Here is an 18,738-nt window from a genome sequence, read left to right on the forward strand (position 1 = left end):
TAGAGTCTCAAGAAAAAAAACTGTACAAGAATCACTGCTGTGTGGTTTTGAATGTTGCAAATATTTGACTTGTTTGGTTTTCCAATCTTATCCATTTACAACTTGCACCTACTTGGAACCTGCTAAAGATGTAATGGGTTACATATTTCAAGTTATATTTCAGACTTCCATTGTATTTTGGTAAAGCACCTTTATGTAATTGTCAAAAAAAAACTAATGTGGGGTTGATGATCAGTGCACTGAATTGCACAACTCATGATGGCCTGGAAGCAAGGAAAACATATTAAAAAGCCAAAATGGCAACATTATTTGCAAAATGGTAATCTGTAATGCAGTCTAGTCTGTAGTAAATGGGTTAAAAACACACAAAGCACCAGTAGTGTCCTAGTGTATAGCAGTCATATGACTGCTATAGAATAGAGGGAATTCCTGCCCTACTTCAACACTACCTACACAATTCATCTGTATCTATGTATCTTGTATTTCTATTATTCTTAATTTAATTCAAAGATCATCAGCCAGTCAGACGGTGTATATACAAAACATTTAGTCAATTGGTCACAAAGCAACAACAAACCACAGAAGCTCTGATGTTCATGACAATCTAAACATCCAAAGACGTAACAGTGGCTATCATCACTTCTTTGGGAATACAGCAGAGTCTTCTTCTCTGAATATAAAACACTTTGAAGTGTCTAAGTAAAATACTACCCTAAGGTCATGGTGGTTTTACCATCCTGCTTCCACCCATCAAATCTGTTCAGCTGAGTGCAGACAGACTGCAGGGTCTGAGTGCTGTGGGTTTGTCCTGTGACTGACCCATGACTTAACTGGCTGTCACAGGGACTGAATGACTTGCCAGCGAGCAGCTGTGGCCTCGATGCCCCAGTCAGGCTTGTGGCCCTCAGTCCAAGTGTCTCTCTGTGTGAGAGAGACATAATAGTGTCAGTGTTGGTGGTGCTAAAGAGCCTGTTTGTTGATGTTGAAGATTTTGACAGAGTGGTCGACACTGGCACTGGCAAGCTGGACCCAGGAGCTCTCCTCCTCAATTTCACTCTCTCTGTCAGTCTGTCCATCCTTCTTGCCGTTCTGCTGACCTGCTCGGCCGGCTCTGGGCCTCCAGCGGAGTCTCTTGACTGCCAAAGCGTGGCTTTGTCTGTGAAGGGACATGTGATGAAAGGAAACAACAGAAGACTGGTCTGGATGACAAAACAAGCATTTATGGTAAAAACTAAACAAATACCTACCACACACACTTAACAACTGTATCATCCCTCCTTCTAAAATACAAAACGTGTACAAAGAGACACTTCTCTCACCCCATCAGCTGACTTTTAGAGAAAAATATCAGAGAAATATATTTGGAAAGAAGTGTCTGATTAGGCAGCACCAGTAACTTAAGAACAGCTAATGTCATTTTATTTCAAAAGGTGTCACTGACAAAAATGTGACTTTTGAAGCCTGTTTAACTTCACATACAAAGACCCTATAAAAGATACTGAACTTTGTGAGCTCTATGTACATTGACTTACCCACACACGTGGGATGCAACACACACAGAAACACATAAAAGTGCTGGTCGATGCCTTCTGCCCTTTCTTACTGCCCTGTTCAAAGGTAGCAGCCATTCATAGGACATAACTGAAAGCTTTGTTCTCTAAAACTGACGCCACATTACTGTTACTGAACTGTAGAGTTGCGTCTGATAAACTTCAGATGAACTGCGCATGTGTTGTAAGGATACGAGGCATCTGTTTCTCCACAGCTGCTCCAGTCGTGTCCTCCAGCAGGCTCCTGGCCAGGACTCCATCGGTACAGCAGGATCCTGCCACACTCCAGGCCAACTGAGAGCAGGTAGCTGTGGGAGGCACCAGAGGGAACACATGGATGTATAACAGTAGATCCGACCTTAGTCCTTTTGCTCTAACCTTAACATAACATAACTGAACTAATGATGACCTAGTTGTCTTGAAACATTGTCATACTACACTACAAATCTTGGGCATGTTAAACGTCCATTTGACCCACAGGGTTTAAAGGTTCCCCCTCAGCCTTTTATAGAGGAATCCAGCAGTCTGGTTTCAGTGTTGTATAGTAACAGCCAGGTTACTGGTTCTTTATAGCAGATGACTGATTATCAGTTAGAGGGGGACTAAAATAGTTCATATTGCACCTCCAAAATACTGCAGCAATGACAGTTTCAGAAGTTTTCAAGACAGACAGCCATAAGACTGTTCCTGGCCTGTCAGTAAGTTCAATATAAAGATGGACTAAAGCAAAAACATATGAATATGAATGCGTGTGTGTGTGTGTCCGTGTGTGTGTGTGTGTGTGTACCTGTTATCAGAGCAGAGTACAGGACAGAAAGCTACAGCAGTAGCAGAATCACCCACATCCAAGATGGAGGAACATGGTTTAATCTCAGGAGGAGGTACAGAGTCCCCAGAGTTCTCCAATATGCAAGGGCCCCATACAATCACCTGGACACATACATATGCACAAAAATATGTAATACTTACTACACAATGTGCAACTGTGTGTTTATCACTTTACTATCCTCAAAGTAAAAAAATAAATAAGTAAATATATCATTTCTTTAGCTTTAGATTGAGACCAACATTCAAAATTTACCTTCTTGTCCCGACTAGATGTCACAAAGTATTTGCTGTCAGGACTCCAGTCACATGACCAGATGATTCGGCTGTGTATGGCGGTGTCCTTCCCTGTGCGTGCATACAATGAGAACCTGGGCTCTGCATGGAAACAACAAACACAAACAGGAACAGAGATTACACAAACATTGACAACAAACAATACTATCATCACCCTATGCACAGCACACATTTTATCACATTTCATATTTTTCCCAGCAACATATTTCCTCCTCGACAGCAGATTACCTGGTAGCAAAACTTTGTGTTCTGATTATTGCAGCATGACATCAGCATGTCTGAACCCCTGCCTTACTGCTCTGCAGCAACAAAGCCTCTCCCGAGCGACAAATAAACAACCCAACAAGACAGAGAACCTCATTCTAGCCCTCCATTTCAGTCGGTTTTGGTTTATGGCCTGCTGCTGTTTATTTCCCCAGCCTAAGTCATTTCAGACCCCAGATTGGTTTTCCCCAGAGAGCTTGTTTGTATGCTGCTGGCAGCCGCCCGTCTGTGCGTCTGCAGTAGTCCTGCTCTCCACTGGTACTCACACACTCACACACTCACACACTCTCACTCACACACACACACACACACACACACACCGTAGCCAGCATGTATACACAGCTGTAAAACCACAGTGTCGACACAAAAGTCAGAGTTAACCACTGTGCTGTGTTCATGTGTTTACACCATCCCTCTAAAAAATACACACACATATTTGAAGAAGGTGTATATTTTGGGAAATGTGTGTGTGTCCCCAAGTGACTTCTTCCATCAACATTTTCATCTAAGGGACGTGAAGGGCTGTTTAGTCCGATCACACAGAGATGGAGGCAAAGTAAAGACAGAATAGAGGAGCAATCAGCTGAAAGACAAGTCGCAAAATGCATCAAAAAGATGAAAGAGCAGCACATATAAAAGGCGACACAGATTCGATTTTGAAAAAAAAAAGTATTTAAAAAAAAAAGAAGAAAAAAGAGAAGAGAAAGGTAACCATGTCTCCTTAATGAATATATCTGGGTGCTTGACCAACAAAGGAAGGGAAAGTGGAGGTGGAACGGGAAGGGAGGAGGACACGCTGAGACAAAACAGGTGGGAAGCAGAAGATGTGTGAATAGAAGGAGTCAGTTTGTTTGATCAGCTCTGACTTCGTTTAACCTTCCCTGGTCTAGCTGGTGAGACTGTGTTGTGTGTTCTTCACAATCACCTTGAGTGATTCAGCAGCCAACCAGAACAGACGGGAACCCCCCGCCCCAAAACCCCTCTGACGCTCCCTCCCCTCCCTCCGATCTGACGAACACACACACACACACACACACACACACACACACACACACACACACACACTCACAGACACACACACCGCCCTGCCTCTGCACAGCCCACCATACAGGCGGATGGGAGAGTGCAGGACTGGTTAGCCTCTGTCAATGCCCATTAAGACAGTCCAGCAGCAAATAGAAACATGAGATACAAGTGGGAGGCGATCCTTCGGGCTTACATGCTGCATTCTGCTCACCTTGAATGCAGGACTGAGTTATCTGTCAGAGTTAGGGTGCTGAGATTCTCGCATATAAACAAACTCTCAAGGAACCTAGTCTGGCTTACAACAGGGAACCTGCAGCATTGATCCAATATCACTGCCGTTTTTATGATTTCTTTCATATTCTAAGTATTTTGTCTGAGAAGTTGCTCTTATATAATAACAGTGACTAAGAGAGAGTATTGGATGAGGAGTCTGTCAGTTACTTCTGTCTCTTTATGTGATCCCAGACTGACTCACTGATGTTGAGTTTAGGGCTCTGTGGGGGCCATATAAGAATTCCTCCTCCTCTTTGTTACTGAATATAGTTCTTTATGACTCTGGCTGTATGTTTGGGGTTATTGCCATGCTGCAGAATAAGTTTGGGATCAATCAGACGACTTCCTGTTGGCACTGGCTGATGGACAAAAGTCTAAACAAGTGATGTTTCTGAAACTTTCACACAGTACCGTCTGTGATTTTAGTTGTTAACCCTGTAAAACCCACTGTTGCAAAAATACATTAGTTTTATTTTTTAATTATTATTTTTTTATTTGGGTTAAAAGGGTTACGCCGATTATACATAAATAAATAGGTTGTTTCTACTAACATTTTTACATATGTAATGAGAAATGTGCAAATGTGACATATCTCACGCCTGAACACTGGATCTGAATGATTTCAGACAAAGAACACTGAAAAATAAAAACAACTTTGTAAGTTGAATATACATTAAAAATATACATTGTTTCTACTAATATTACTATGTAATTTTTAAACAATGGGCAAACTTGACATATCTCAGACCCAAAAACATTGAAAAATTAAGTCCTTAAAGGAAAATTAAAAACAAAAAAGTTTTTAAGTTGATTATACATAAAAGATTGATTTTTTTCTACTAATATTTCTACGTAATTTAAAAAGAAATGTGCAACCCTGATGTATCTCAGGCCCAAAAATGCTTAAAAATAAACTTAACATGTCACATTTGGAAAATTCTTTTTTAATTACATCAAATTATTTGTTGAAGCAACTTATTTATTTGTGTATAATTGACGTAATCCTGTAAAACCCAAACATAAGAAAAAATTTGCAAAATATATAAAATAAAAAGAAATAAAACTGGTGTTGTACTTTTGCAACAGTGGGTTTTAGGGGGTTCAAAAGTGCAGTTTTATCATAGGTACATTTTTAACATTAAATAAAGAATGCATGTATTATATATTAAAAGGAATAGATATGAAACAGATCAGAATTTATTTCAAAAATTGGCTGAAATGGAAATAGAAAAAGCTGGAGGAAAGAAATTCTGTTGCTGCAGGAAAGGGTAAGGGAGGGAAGTTAATCATATAAACGAAGTCTGGCAAGACCCGACAAAGCAGATGCATGGAAAGTGTTCAAAAACAAAAAGCAAAAAAGAAAAAAAGTTGTGTGACACTGTATCAAATGTTCAAATCAAATACGATTAGTAGAGTAAAACTTTGAGAAGTTTGGGAGTTCCAGGGGATTATTTAGGATTTGGGTCCGGAGCTGATTTCTTCCTGACTTAATTTCTCAGACTGTACAAATACTGACAGTGTTGACCTTAGAAAAGCAAATCTGTTTCTCTAACCAATCATGTCACCACCACTGAGTTAAGTTTCAAAGAGGGCAAAGGTCACAGATAAAATGACTGACTAAGAGAGTAATATATCAAAATAATGCAAACTGCCTGTACAGTTATGGTTTGTCTGGCCATGGAAGTCTGAAATCAAGCCAAAGATCCATGTAAGGCCACTACACAGGGTTTTATGTCTGTATTTATTCCAACAAGTCTTGCACAACTCTAGATATGAGTTTTGTTCTTCATCTCAATCCTGACATGATATCCATGCCAGCATAAATTTAATTAGCTATCGAAATCCAACTGAGGTTGCATTAAATATACAGGAAGGCATTTGTTCTATCCTGCATATTTACTGCTCATTCGATAACACTATTTTAAATCATTGCTGCACCTACTGTCCTCCAATATTAACAACAGTGAAAGAGGGCTGTTAGTTGTAAAATTTTAGTTGCTGTCAACTGATGGAAAAATGCAGAGAAGTCATGTTAAATTTTAAATCAAATAAGTAAATAATCTTTCTTTTATTAGATGCTTTTTGGATGAGTTTCAGCCAATGCATCACTTGTTTGGCTCTTCACTGTAATAATTAGGGGAGTCCTTCCAATAAGGGCTGCTTGACTTGGAATTCATTTCGGAACAAATCTGCTCAGTGGGTTTACCTTATTTTAATTAATTTGAATTAGGGGAGCTGATGTTGTCTGCCGGAAGGGTTCCAGTACCGTCTTTTTGTCTTAAAATTCACTCAAACAGATTTTTTAATTAAAACATAATTTATTTGCAAAGCACCGTGAAGAGCTATTATCTCATCCTGAGCCACACTGCATTTGAAAACAAATCCCGCAAACTCAGTAACAACAATCCTTTAAAGGTGGACACCTTTTAACTGTCTGTTTTTCCTCCTTTCTCACCTGGACTTTCGGATGTGGTTGGGTTCCGTCGCCACAAAGACCAGGTGCGATCTCGGGAAACAGCCAGTAGCAGTTGTGCGTCAGGTGAGAAGGCCATCTGGGTAACTGTGAGGGTGTGGCAAGGCAGCGACTGCAGCTGACGCCATGTGGTTGTACTCCACAGCAACACTGCTGCATGCTCGGCTTTAGATGCCTGGAAAGACAGAGTAGATCGGTTTGTCTTTAGAGAAAAAGTACACAAATCAATCTTTTCTGTCCACTGGCTTACTTTACCTCATTGGAAAAAATGCCCCTCTCAAAACAAGAACAAAAAAACTTATTTCAAAGAACTTTTACCTTGAAATAAGTGAAAAAATCTGCCAATAGAACAAGTGAAAAATGGCTTGGTAAGATTTCTTGAAATAAGATATGATATTTAGAACATTGCAATCTTAAAATAAGCTGGGAAAATTTATTCTAAGCTATATTTTAACAGGATTGTCAAGCTTATGTGTCTTAAAATAAGCCACACATGCTAAAAAGTAGTTTTTCACTCAAAAAATAGATTTTTGCTTTCATGTAACCTCCTATTTTGAGATGTATTAAACTTATTTTGAGCTGTATTATAGTGGCATTTCTCTAGATTTAAGACCATCTTGTACTTTAAATAAGATTACAAAGATTAATTGAAGCATTTTGAGATATGTCCTCTCACAGTTAGCTAGAAATCCTAATATTTAGTCATGTTTTGACAGCATTTGGAGGTGTTGTTTTATGGTAAGCCAGCTATGCCCAAAAGCAGGTGTTTTTAACTCCAAAGCAGACATTTGCTTTTTAAACATTCATGTTGAGTACAAAATTTAAGATGTATTTTACCTATTTTAGGTTGTATAACAGTGACATACCTCCAGATTTAAGACCACCTTGTCCTTGAAACAAGATTAAAAAGTGTGATTTAAGCATTTTAAGATATCCGTCCACATACAGTTGGTTGAAAACACATTTGTTGCAAATATGACCATAGTTCTTACTCCCTCATTTATAAATAACTCTACATCAAGTAAACAAGTCTAGTATTGAAACAAACTATTTATTTTTGAATTTGCATGCAACGCATTATCAAACTTGACAACATGAACTAATCGGTGATTTTCCAATAAAACGCATTTACTTGAATCAAGTGAAGTTTATTTCTTAAATCAAGACTGTGTAGCTTCAACAAATAACACCTCAGCTTGAAAAATGTATGAAAAGTAAAATAAACCTTGTTTCTTGTAAAATACCACTAAAAACAAGATAATTTCAAGATTGTTTGACTTATCAAGATATTTAAGATGCGTCGTCTTAAAACAAGTCCCTCCATTTTGCTGAAATGCCTCTTTTTAAGTGAATTTATCTTAAATCAAGTGGGATGAGACATTTTGACTAAAAATAAGAAATAGACTTGGTAAGACTTTGAGTTTTTGCAGTGCTCTATTTCTTGCTTTTCTCTTGTAAAAGTACTTTGTGACCTGTATTTTTTAAATGCCTTTTACTTACTAGGTATTAACAATTGTGTAGGATGTAAAGGTGGGTGAAACATGAATAAAGCAAAGAGGGGAAAGCAAGAGAAAAGAAGGAAGGACAGCTGGAAAGACAGTCAAAGTGAAGCAGAGTGATTGCGTGGCACAGGATGTCCGAAAACACGCACATCTGTGATGGCCAGCTGTACTTGTGTCTCTGTGTGTTTCTGTGCACTGCCAAGGTCGGAACAAGGTAGGTACTATCAATACCTGACTGACAGCACAGCCTAGACCAGCTTGGTGTGTGTTGTGGTGTGAAAACGTGCATGTACGTCATGATACTCTATCATCTCTGATCTACTGCCCTTTGGATAGGAGCACAGCGCAGTCTTGAATGTGACATGATCTCTGGTCCGGGTTTCCTCACACTGACCTTGCATGCGGATGCCACCACTGTCCTGGTGCTGTCAGACACGAGACAGAACATCTCAAAGCCGTGGCCGTACCTCGAGACAGAGAAGGACAATCACTGATTAATCGTGAACAGGCACGGCCAATACGTGGAAGGGCAGACAGGATCTTAAAGAGGGAGGAGGTGCTGAACAACAACAGAGCAAGAGCTCCCCGTCTGAAAGTAAATTAAGTGTTCTGTTATTCCGGAGCATCACTCAGACAAGCTTCCAGGCCTGAGCCATCACCATTTGCTGTCAGGTAAATAATTAGACAGAGTGTAAAATTAAAATGCTGATCTGTGGTGACTGGTCCTTCTCCTGCTGACAGAGATGAACAATGATGACTCTCTGGCTAATCACTCACTGCATAATTGCTTTTAGCTTGCTATCACCTGGTTGCTTTAAAATGTCAACAAACTGAAATCGTAGTCCGCAACTCAGTGGAAAGAAATTCCTCCCCAACTGGAAAGCTTTCAAATGCTGCAGCAATTTGGCCACGACTGTGAGAGTATTATTTATGCCGTGAAAATAATTCAGCCACTTACTCATTTTAACGTTTCTATTATGCACTAAATGATCAAGGGACACAGCCAAATGGAAGTAGAAAAATGCTTTTCAACACACACAATGTCCATACCTCGAATAAACGGCCAAGCCATACGTCATGTTTATGGTGGATTGACTGGTAAATGGATTTAGCATTGGCCACAAATGGAGGCAATATATTCAGCCTGGAGAAATAGCTCATGGGATGGCAGAAAGGGCTGATTCTGATTGGCTGATGAATAAGAGGTGGGACAACAACAAGTAGCCTTGAAAAATCCATCATTTTCAGATACAATAAACCCTTTGAGCAAAACTAAACTAACACAAGTCTACCCAGAAATGTTGCTTCATGGAACCTCTGATGACTTTATAGGCAAAAGGAAGTATATGAAAAGAGAAACTCTGGTTATGGTTTCTAGCAGCAGGTAACTGAAACAAGCAAGACACTCACAGTTTCTGCACTTCAGGCCAAAGTGTGTTCTGGAGAAGATGATCTTCTGGTGGCGGCTCTGAACACACAAACACACACACAAATTACAGAGTTAACCACAAACTTTAATATCCTTATATAACTGTCATTTGCAGGGCCCTGAAAACTGAGTTGTTTAATAATTCAAATACAATCAGTTTCCAATTTACTAAATGAGCATTATGCCCAAATGGCTATTATGGTTTTCCTCTTTTAAATTCCTGTACTGTTAAGGCATAGAATGACAGATAGAACACTAAATGTGTGTGTTTATGTGAGCGGAATGCAACTAAGATAAAAGAAAGACCATAAGTATGATAAAGGGAGAAAGACTGAGCTGAAAGCCACATGCCACAGTGAGAACACGATGATCGCCTCGAGACAATGTTCTCTCACATTCACATAGTTTCTTTTTGCATTTAGCTCGCATGAAATCCTCAGCTCTACAACTTGCCACTTCCCCCTCCCAAAAAAGCTATTTTGAAACACATGCAGCTTTATCTCAGATTCTTAACGGCTGCTGGCTTTGAGGGGGATCAAATCTAGTGGAGCGCCAATCCTCTCCCTCACACTGCAGGATCTGCAAAGGCCCACGCTGTCTTTGTGTTGCATGTAATTGAAAGCTGCACTCCTTGTGTCTTTGTTATTGGTCATCGGTTTCCCATTTAACCTAATTATTCATTTTTCTCTCCCTTTCCGCGGAAGCCAATCAAACAAGTGAAAATGCGTTGTTAACAACAGTTTCCACACTTGGTTGCTCCCTGCACAGCCCGGGGTCATTGATACTTAAACTTTGCAATCACATAAGCCTGCTTTCTAATTAGCATTGCAGATTAAGGAGTGGCTTCAATCATGCTGATGACAGCCCTTGACACCCTGTAGCCCAGGGGTTTTAAAACGCAGCACTATATTCCCTTCATTTGAATTTAGTTCATTTCCCATCTGCCCATTTCCTGCAATTAGTTTCTCTGTAGTTCCCTTGTTTCTTGTTTTCTGTTTCCTTTGTCCTTTCTCAGCTTTCACTGAGTGTCATTTGCTTCCCAACCCTGTTTACATTATCTCATATTACTGATGTTTTAAAGCATTGTTTTACTTTTATGTTGGAGTCACTTTGTAATGAGAACCTGCGATTTTCTTGTCTTGTTCCAACATATATATATATATATATATATATATATATATATATATATATATATATATATATTTTTTTTTTTTTTTTTTTTTTTTTTTTTTTTTTTTAAATTTTGCTTGCATCACTGCATCCTGTCACCTCCTCTTCCCCATTCACCCCCAAACACCCTTCTCTTGCTGTAATACCATCAGCCTCCCACAGTCCTCAGACACTGTGCACTCCAGACGTAGAGCAATAACTAACTGTCTGTCTGGCTGCATATCATTGTCTCTTACAAGAACATCAAGCGACAGGCAGATGAGCACTCTTAAATGTGTGCTGAGGCTGCTCAGTGGATCGCAAAGAGGAATATGAATCAGGGTATCAGACCGGAGAGGGAGACAGGGACACCCTTTGGCTTCAAAATTATTTATATGTAGTAAAATACTTGACAGTGCAGTTTATGCGGCTTTACAGTACCGGTCAGGTTGAGAGGGTGGAAGTAGGACTCCTGGTACTGGTCAGACACACTGCTGAACTGTTCCTCTTCTGCATTGGTTTTCGGGACAATGTCACCTGTAATTAAAAAGGATTACATTATATATAATACATTATATATCTCAAACTACTGGTGGAATAAAATTGATTTTTGAATGAAAATTGATTATCACACCAAACTTGGCCCCAATATGAACAATGAAACACTCAATTGCACAGCTGAGCAAGCATTTTACCTTGAAATACAGCCTTGTTGGACAGACCCAAGGCAGGTGTGCTTGCTCCTTCAGGAAGGTTGGCAGAGTCCTGGCAAGAACCAGTGAAGAAAATGATACGTTAAAACCTATGTAGGATGTAGTAGCACTTCTTACAAGAGAGAAAATTTTGGCAAAATGTGATCCTAGGACAGAGGGAAAACATGTATGTGTCTTTAAGGATGGCTATCCTAGCAGTGGGATAAATATAACTTTGGAATATGATCATGCAATATTTTTATGTATACAAATTTAGGTGCGCACTTACACTGGATGTCAATAGCTTTTGCTTTGGGATCCCAGAGATATTCGCAAAGTTCTCCACAAAATTCCGAGGTGCTTGAAACACTCTCAGGACTTTTTCATCAGCCCCAGATACAAACTGAAACCTTCCAACCATGGCCAGACACTGCATGTCGTATCCGTGGATCTGTGGCCGTGAGATTTCATGCCAGGTTGCCTGCGGTGGTAAAAGACACACAAAAAGACACTCTAAAGTTGCAGATCTGTTCATGTGGTTGCCAGGGGAAGTGGCAGACTTTTCAACAGATCTCTGATACTTTGGGACTTAGTTTCTTGGCACTAAATCCAGGAATTTGAAACCAAGCCAAACACAACATTGATTCTCCTGTTCAAGTGAAACATTTCCAGCTTAAGATGCAGAGTGTTCTCACGGTGGAAGATGGACGGTTCAACAGCAATGACCAGATTTCATTTGGCACTGGTGTGAGGTGGCACTGTGGCAATAATCCAAACTGGCACCTTGAATAATGTAACGAAAGCTGGAATCTTGATTATGTTTCTACACCAACTGAATGCTAAACTGGTATGTTCTACTCTGCTTCTAATAATTTTACGTGGACAAACTTATGAAGTCTATCCTTTGTGGTCTTCAATTCTAATGTTACTATCCTGTAGGATTTGCTCTCAGTGACCCCTGACATATATATACATTTTTATATATATACGATTACTTCTGTGAAACTCTATTATCTAGTAACAGTCTACCAAAATCCAATCAGAGACAGAGCCTAAACATATTTTAGCAAACCACAACAAGCAGAATATATATTAGCTACTGACTATACCCCATAAAGGTTAATACAATTTGCCTGTGTTGAAAGAAGAGCAGCATACTAAGTAACCATTGCTACCAGGAGAAAGGAGGAACTAGAGCAGCAAATAATTTTAATGCCAGAACACTCCTCAAATGCTAATGTCAACATGCCAAGTGTGTGAAATGTGTCCTCTGATTTATATATTGCAAGATGGATAAAGAAATGTAGTGTGGTGACACTTTATGTACTGTGCATCTTATTGACAGGAAAACCACAAAAAGCTTCTTTTTTTCACTGAAACCTCTAAAATGCATCCCCTTCTTTCAGGTAAATTAAATCTGATGGTTAATCTATGTATATACTGTATACTATGATATTAGTGAACGATATGATAAAACAAAGTGTGAGATGATGCTGTCCTGTTAATACCATGGTATTTATGTCTTTAATCTCCCTACTTGTATTAGGCCACTGTGGAAATTGTGGATAGCAGAATTGCTTTATGGTAATATGGGATTTCTAGAATTATGAAAGTGTGAAGAATAAACCTTGAAGTGAAGTAAACACCAAAAAAACAAAAAATAAAAAAGCTTTTCAGGTGATTTCACTGGGCAATTCCATATGGTCATTTTCTATTCATAACAATGCAAATAAAACAGCGTGTCACTAATTATGAGCTTCTGTCCACTTTCAATATTTTTTGTACAATGCACAATGTACATACTGAGGATTATGCTAAATAATTCTGATGCCCAGATGTACAAGTCTAACGCCTTGTACAGCTGTGTGATGAACATCACCTCCTGCTTTGTGATAACTTATGTCTGCTGCAGCCGTCGTTCTTGTGGGTGGCATACTCTGTTTGTGAGCCGTTTTTCTTTTTTAAGGCTGATGTTTCATTGTTGTTGTTGTGACTTTATTCTGCTGCCACTTTGATGCCAAAGGTCTCAGTTATGAAACTGAAACGATAAGTCCCATCTAAACTTCACATTTTAGAGGGGATTTTGTGTGTGTTTTACCTGCTCGCTGTGTTGCTTCCTCCATGGAGTGAACAGTCTGGTGGTCTGGTCTGAGCCCACACTGAGGATGAACTCACCCTCAGGATCCCAGCTCAGGTCCTGGACTGCATTGAAGTGTCCCGATATCACCACTCCAGGTCTCCACTCTCCCTGGATAGAGAGCATTGCAATAATGAGGTTACAAGCATCTTAACTGCCCTCAATGGTCACCATCCCTGCTGCCTAATGGTAAATTCCAGAAGTGGTCTATATGATTGGCAGCTACTGACTGTAATGTAGGTGTAGCTGTCTAAGAAAAGGATCCCCTTTTAACACCTAAATTACTTATCAGCACCTTCAGGTTTGTGTTACATTTTAAGTTTATCTTCTAACATCAGCGTAATTGAAACCCTGCTATCTCTGAACTATCTACCGAGACTTCCCACTGCCACTCTTTCTCAGGGATATCCAACAAAGACACATGCTAAACCAGTCAAAGTGAGTGGCAGATGAGAGACTTGATGTGACTAATTACACCAATAACTCTCTCAGAGTGTGGCAGAGTAGAAACATGTAACAGTGACTAAATAGACTACAGAAGTACTGGCATCACACTGATTTAAAAAGTTTAGGTGTAACTCAGGTGTTGACTCCCACCTCTTTGTCTTGGTCCTTGCACCAGAGATGGAGCGCTCCGTGAAAAGCGTGAGCCACGATCATGGAGCCATCCGGACTCATCTGGCAGCCATAGAAGCCCAGAGTGTTGCCACCAACCTCCCCTACGCGCACCTGGTGTGAAAGAAAAAATAACATGTTGTGGGGGCGATCACTCACTGATCAGAAATATCAACTTATCTGCCTTTCCAACACATTTGTATCAGACATCAGGCAGGTGAAGAACATTTAGTTTCTGGGTCTGAGTCACTGGCTTGCTAAAGAAAAAGATTAAAGTAAACTTAGACAACATAGGAAGAAAAGAGCAGACTGAAGTAGGTTTCTCTTTAAATGCATCCTATACGGCATTAAGACAAGCTGGGGTGTAAAAAGGTACTTTGTTCTGTCAAACATCTGAGTTTTGTGTAAACCTACAGGTTTATAGAATGCAAGTGAGGGGGAAAAGTTAGTGTTGATGAATCTGTTTCCAGTCTCCCTCTAAGACTTTTTAACTAACAGACTTCATTTTGCTGGAGAGAAGGAAAAAAACAGCAAATTAGCCTGACAAGTCAGATGAGAAATTATGCAAAATGGGACTTATTAATGTTGAATAAACTCTGTTGTGTTTTTTTTCTAACGAAATACATTCGTCTAAAACATAATGACAGCAACTGCAGCACAGCATATCACATTAAACAAATAATCATGAAAAATGGCAAAGCTTGAGAACACAGAGGGATTTGCATAAATTGGATTTGGGTGAATGCCTGTGACCCTTGCGTCACGTTCATATAGACACTGTAAACTCTCCATGCGGTCAGAGCTTTCACTGAAAAACCAATCCAATTTTAAAACACTGGTAATCACTGCCTCTCAGGTCAGAACAATGCTAGAAAATAACAGTCACTCATTTTGGGATTCTCACCACCTGTCCTCCTTGCTTTTGTGCATAAAGAAAGCTCTGTATTGAATTCTGTGGATTCAAATCACTACCTGTGGCAGCCCATTTTGATTTAAGTGCAGTTACCAATTATAGTGAAAAATTAAAATTTAGTTGTTAAAACTCCACCTGACGCCATTCTAACTCACTTTATGTTTCTTTAAGGCTTTTTGTAAGGGCAAAAAGAAAAAAAGAAAAGAAACAAGCAGGTGCTTTTAAAGTAAAACCGAAGTGTTGGAGTTACAACAGAGTGTTACAGCTCAAATGAACAATATTTAGCAATTAAAAGGACTAGAAAGCTTCTCCTAATGTCTAAAAATATAAACTCCATTACAATCTGTATGCATTCACCCATTCACTGAAATTAATACCCAAAGAGAGCAGAAATTACAAACTAAAATAGAGGAAATGAGACAACATTAATACCTCATCCTGTTGCTTATGTAACCAGCAGGATTCGATGCAGGATTATGGGACTAGACAGAAATAACTTGAAACTCAGTGAAAATTAATCTGAATATTTAAAATCTGAATTATAGGAATTCTTCTTTAGACAACAGCGAGCTATTTTAACCATGAGCTGTCTGTGGTTTAAGCTGCCATTGGTTTGTGCAGGGAAATCTGAGTCTCATCCTTATAATAGGATGCACAGTGCAAGACAGAGTCTACACTCTCCCATGACTTTGAGAGCATTTTGTACACCAGGTTAACTTCTCACTGCCTTGAGGAATTCAAACAATTAAAAGCTTTACTGGGCCCTGAGGCCTTGGATGTAGACTGGGCCTGAAGGGGAGAACTATTCAAATCGATAGCAGGCGATCCGACCCTTGGGAGTGATACGCTGCTCCCTCTGCAGCACTGTGTTCTGAATGCAGACACAGCTATACACAATATCTCTTTCATCTTTAATTAGCGTGTGCCTTAAATGATATGTACGTCGGCTGTGAGAAAATATGAGGGGTGCTAATTTCATACTCAAACGATTAAAATCGGAAGAGTTTCACAGCTAAGCCGGCTATCTTTTTTTGAAAACAAAAAGCGAGAGCATGTTCAGCTGTGGCGGTGACCTGAGGCAGACTGCAGAATAACACACAACTGTGTACCCACGTTAAACAAAAAACTTGAAAGCCTACACACAAACACACCAGGAGAAAGACACACAAATCTTTGCTCTGTCTGTCTACTGTATGTAGCAGTAAAGTGAGGCCCTCAATCATCCAGCGTTCCTGGTCACTTGCATTGGTCATCAATGACCTTCAAAATAATGCCTGTATGCAGACTGAAACACAGCGGAACTAATGACAGCAATAAAGGCATGTCTCCACTTTGAATGGCACGATCCTCCAGCTATCCAAAGAGACAGTGAGAGAGAGAGAGAGAGCAAGCAACACAAGAGGAAAAAGAGAGATGGGCAGGAAGAAACATAGATGGTGAGATTGAGAGAGATCGAGATGCAACATTAAGCAGATTGATTTTAAAATTCTGCACACAAGAGCCAGCCGTAAATCATGCAAAAACTCACAGAGGCAAAAAGCCGTCATCTGTCTTGTTTACGAGAGGGAGAACAATATGGATGCATGGAGGGCCTTATCGCTGGGCAGTGGGGGTATTGAGGGGGGAATACAACAAGGACAGCAGAGGAGGGAAGGCATATATCTTTCTTGGAGAAAGGGTGACGAGCACCGAATGAGCTTAGCCGAGCTGAGAAAACCCATGCAGTGTGGAGCACAGGTTTTCAAATCCACTTTTCAGCATGCAATTTTGACCGACACAGTAAGAGTGAATCTTGCCTTCATTTTTTCTTGAACATTACTACACAGAATAGAAGAGATATAGTGAATGGTTATTGTCATTTTCTATAAATCTGCTGATTTCTCTTGATCAATTAGCAAAATATAGCTTAGTGTAGCATTGAATGTGAGAACATTTGTGTGTCCAAAAGACTGATTGCAGTGTTTTAAATAAAAGTCTAGCTGAACAAATATTAAACAATGAGCTGGGCAGCAATTAGAATTTAAATTAAGAAAGAATTTTATTTACATAATAAAAAGCTCCTTGGTAAAAACTTTGTGTGACTTCTGGAAACAGTAATTTTGTGGCTAGTGACTTATTTTTTACTGAACATAATTACTGTTATTTTATTAGGTTTTATTAGGAATTACAATAAAAACTGTTTTATGTTTAAAAAGAAATATTTTCATGGTGTTCTGCGATTCACTTCGATGGCTGAAAGAGTTATTTCATTGACAAAGCTTAGTAGCGTCTTTGATTTTCTGTTTGTGCACAAGGCCATGAATAATAAAAAATACTGTTTAAAAAAAAAAAAAGAGAAAATTGTGAAAATGTCCCAAAGCCCCAGTGTAATTTCTTCAAATTCCTTTCATTGCCTGAAAGAAAGTCCAAATTTCAGAGATATTCACGTTTCAATACAAGGCAACAAAGAAAATCCTCCCATCTGGGAAGCCTGAACCCACAAGCTTTACTTATTTTTGCTTGATTTGACTTAAAGATTTCTCAGCTTTCCAGCAACCACTCAATACTTTTTCTCAGTAATGGAAAGTATTACCTTAAAAAAATACAAGAAATTAAGCTTTTAAGGCATCGATACCACTCAGCGTTTATAATCATCTAGGAATTTCTACATACAAAATATTTCAAAATATGAACTGATCTTGGATTCACTGTGACTTTCCTTGTTGTGCCATGTGGCCAAGTGTAACTTGAGTAGCGTACATACACCGAGATCTGCAAATAGGTTATCTCTATAACACACACATAAACTGATAATCCCTCCAGGCGCTGTGGTGGCCCGCTGTGGTCAGTCGGAGATGTTAATTACCAGTGTGTCTCGTTAGCAAGATGTGCTTTACGCAGTGGTGGTCCCCGACCACCCCACTGCTAACCCTGCTCTCCATTAAATCTCACCAATTACTCTAATCAGCGTGAAGAAGTGAAGCACTTCTTTGTAAAAATCGGCTAATTAAGACACACATGGCCGGTCATTTAGCACCGTGGAATCTGCTCTGCCAAAAACTTCAATCTCCTGAAGAAAAGCCTTTTCTGAAGCCTATTCAGGTTGCAGAAAACACTCAAAAAGTACCGAATACATTTAATTTGCACGTGTAAAGATTGGGACAAAAAATAAATACAGTTCAATTCTCTGAGGTTTCACTGTTGTACGTGTGTGTTTGTGTGTGTATGACACAGCTTCAGAGGTTAAGCTTCCTTTGTAGGCAGGAAACATGTCAGTTCAAAGGGTTTGGCTCTCAAACAGAAATAGAGGAGGAGAGAAATAGAGAGGAGACTCATATTCTATGCACTTTTACATTCGACAAAAAGGTTATTCCAGGTGGGGGGGTGGGGTATTTTCGGCATCAAGAGGAAAAAGCTGGAGCTGTGCGGAGAGATTGGCCACACCAGACTTGATGCCCACTGCTGCTTTTTCTTTTCCACTGACTGCCTTTGGCTAATCATACTGAGAAGAATATGTGACATCAGCACTGGCTTCAGGCCCTAATCATTGTCCCTTTGTCAAAGTGGAGAGTCAAGACTTTCACGGTTTCCTCCTTTCTGTAGTCTTTGTTGTG

At 39.5% G+C, this 18,738-nt stretch overlaps 1 protein-coding gene across 1 annotated transcript in view; it reads right to left on the minus strand.

The window, feature by feature from the left end:
* Positions 1-525: 525 nt before the first annotated feature.
* The window catches only part of elp2 (elongator acetyltransferase complex subunit 2), a 28,315-nt gene continuing 10,102 nt past the window's right edge, over positions 526-18,738 (minus strand). The window contains exons 11-22 of the mRNA XM_023296216.3: positions 14,215-14,346; positions 13,579-13,728; positions 11,770-11,961; positions 11,484-11,553; positions 11,230-11,325; positions 9,621-9,678; positions 8,605-8,677; positions 6,691-6,883; positions 2,632-2,753; positions 2,338-2,480; positions 1,745-1,858; positions 526-1,156 (exon numbers count right to left, since the gene is read on the minus strand). Coding sequence (XP_023151984.2) covers positions 961-1,156; positions 1,745-1,858; positions 2,338-2,480; positions 2,632-2,753; positions 6,691-6,883; positions 8,605-8,677; positions 9,621-9,678; positions 11,230-11,325; positions 11,484-11,553; positions 11,770-11,961; positions 13,579-13,728; positions 14,215-14,346 — 1,539 coding nt within the window. The 3' untranslated portion in view covers positions 526-960. The remainder of the gene's footprint in view (positions 1,157-1,744; positions 1,859-2,337; positions 2,481-2,631; positions 2,754-6,690; positions 6,884-8,604; positions 8,678-9,620; positions 9,679-11,229; positions 11,326-11,483; positions 11,554-11,769; positions 11,962-13,578; positions 13,729-14,214; positions 14,347-18,738) is intronic.

This window comes from Amphiprion ocellaris, chromosome 15 (assembly GCF_022539595.1).
Source record: "Amphiprion ocellaris isolate individual 3 ecotype Okinawa chromosome 15, ASM2253959v1, whole genome shotgun sequence".
NCBI classification, from domain to species: domain Eukaryota; kingdom Metazoa; phylum Chordata; class Actinopteri; family Pomacentridae; genus Amphiprion; species Amphiprion ocellaris.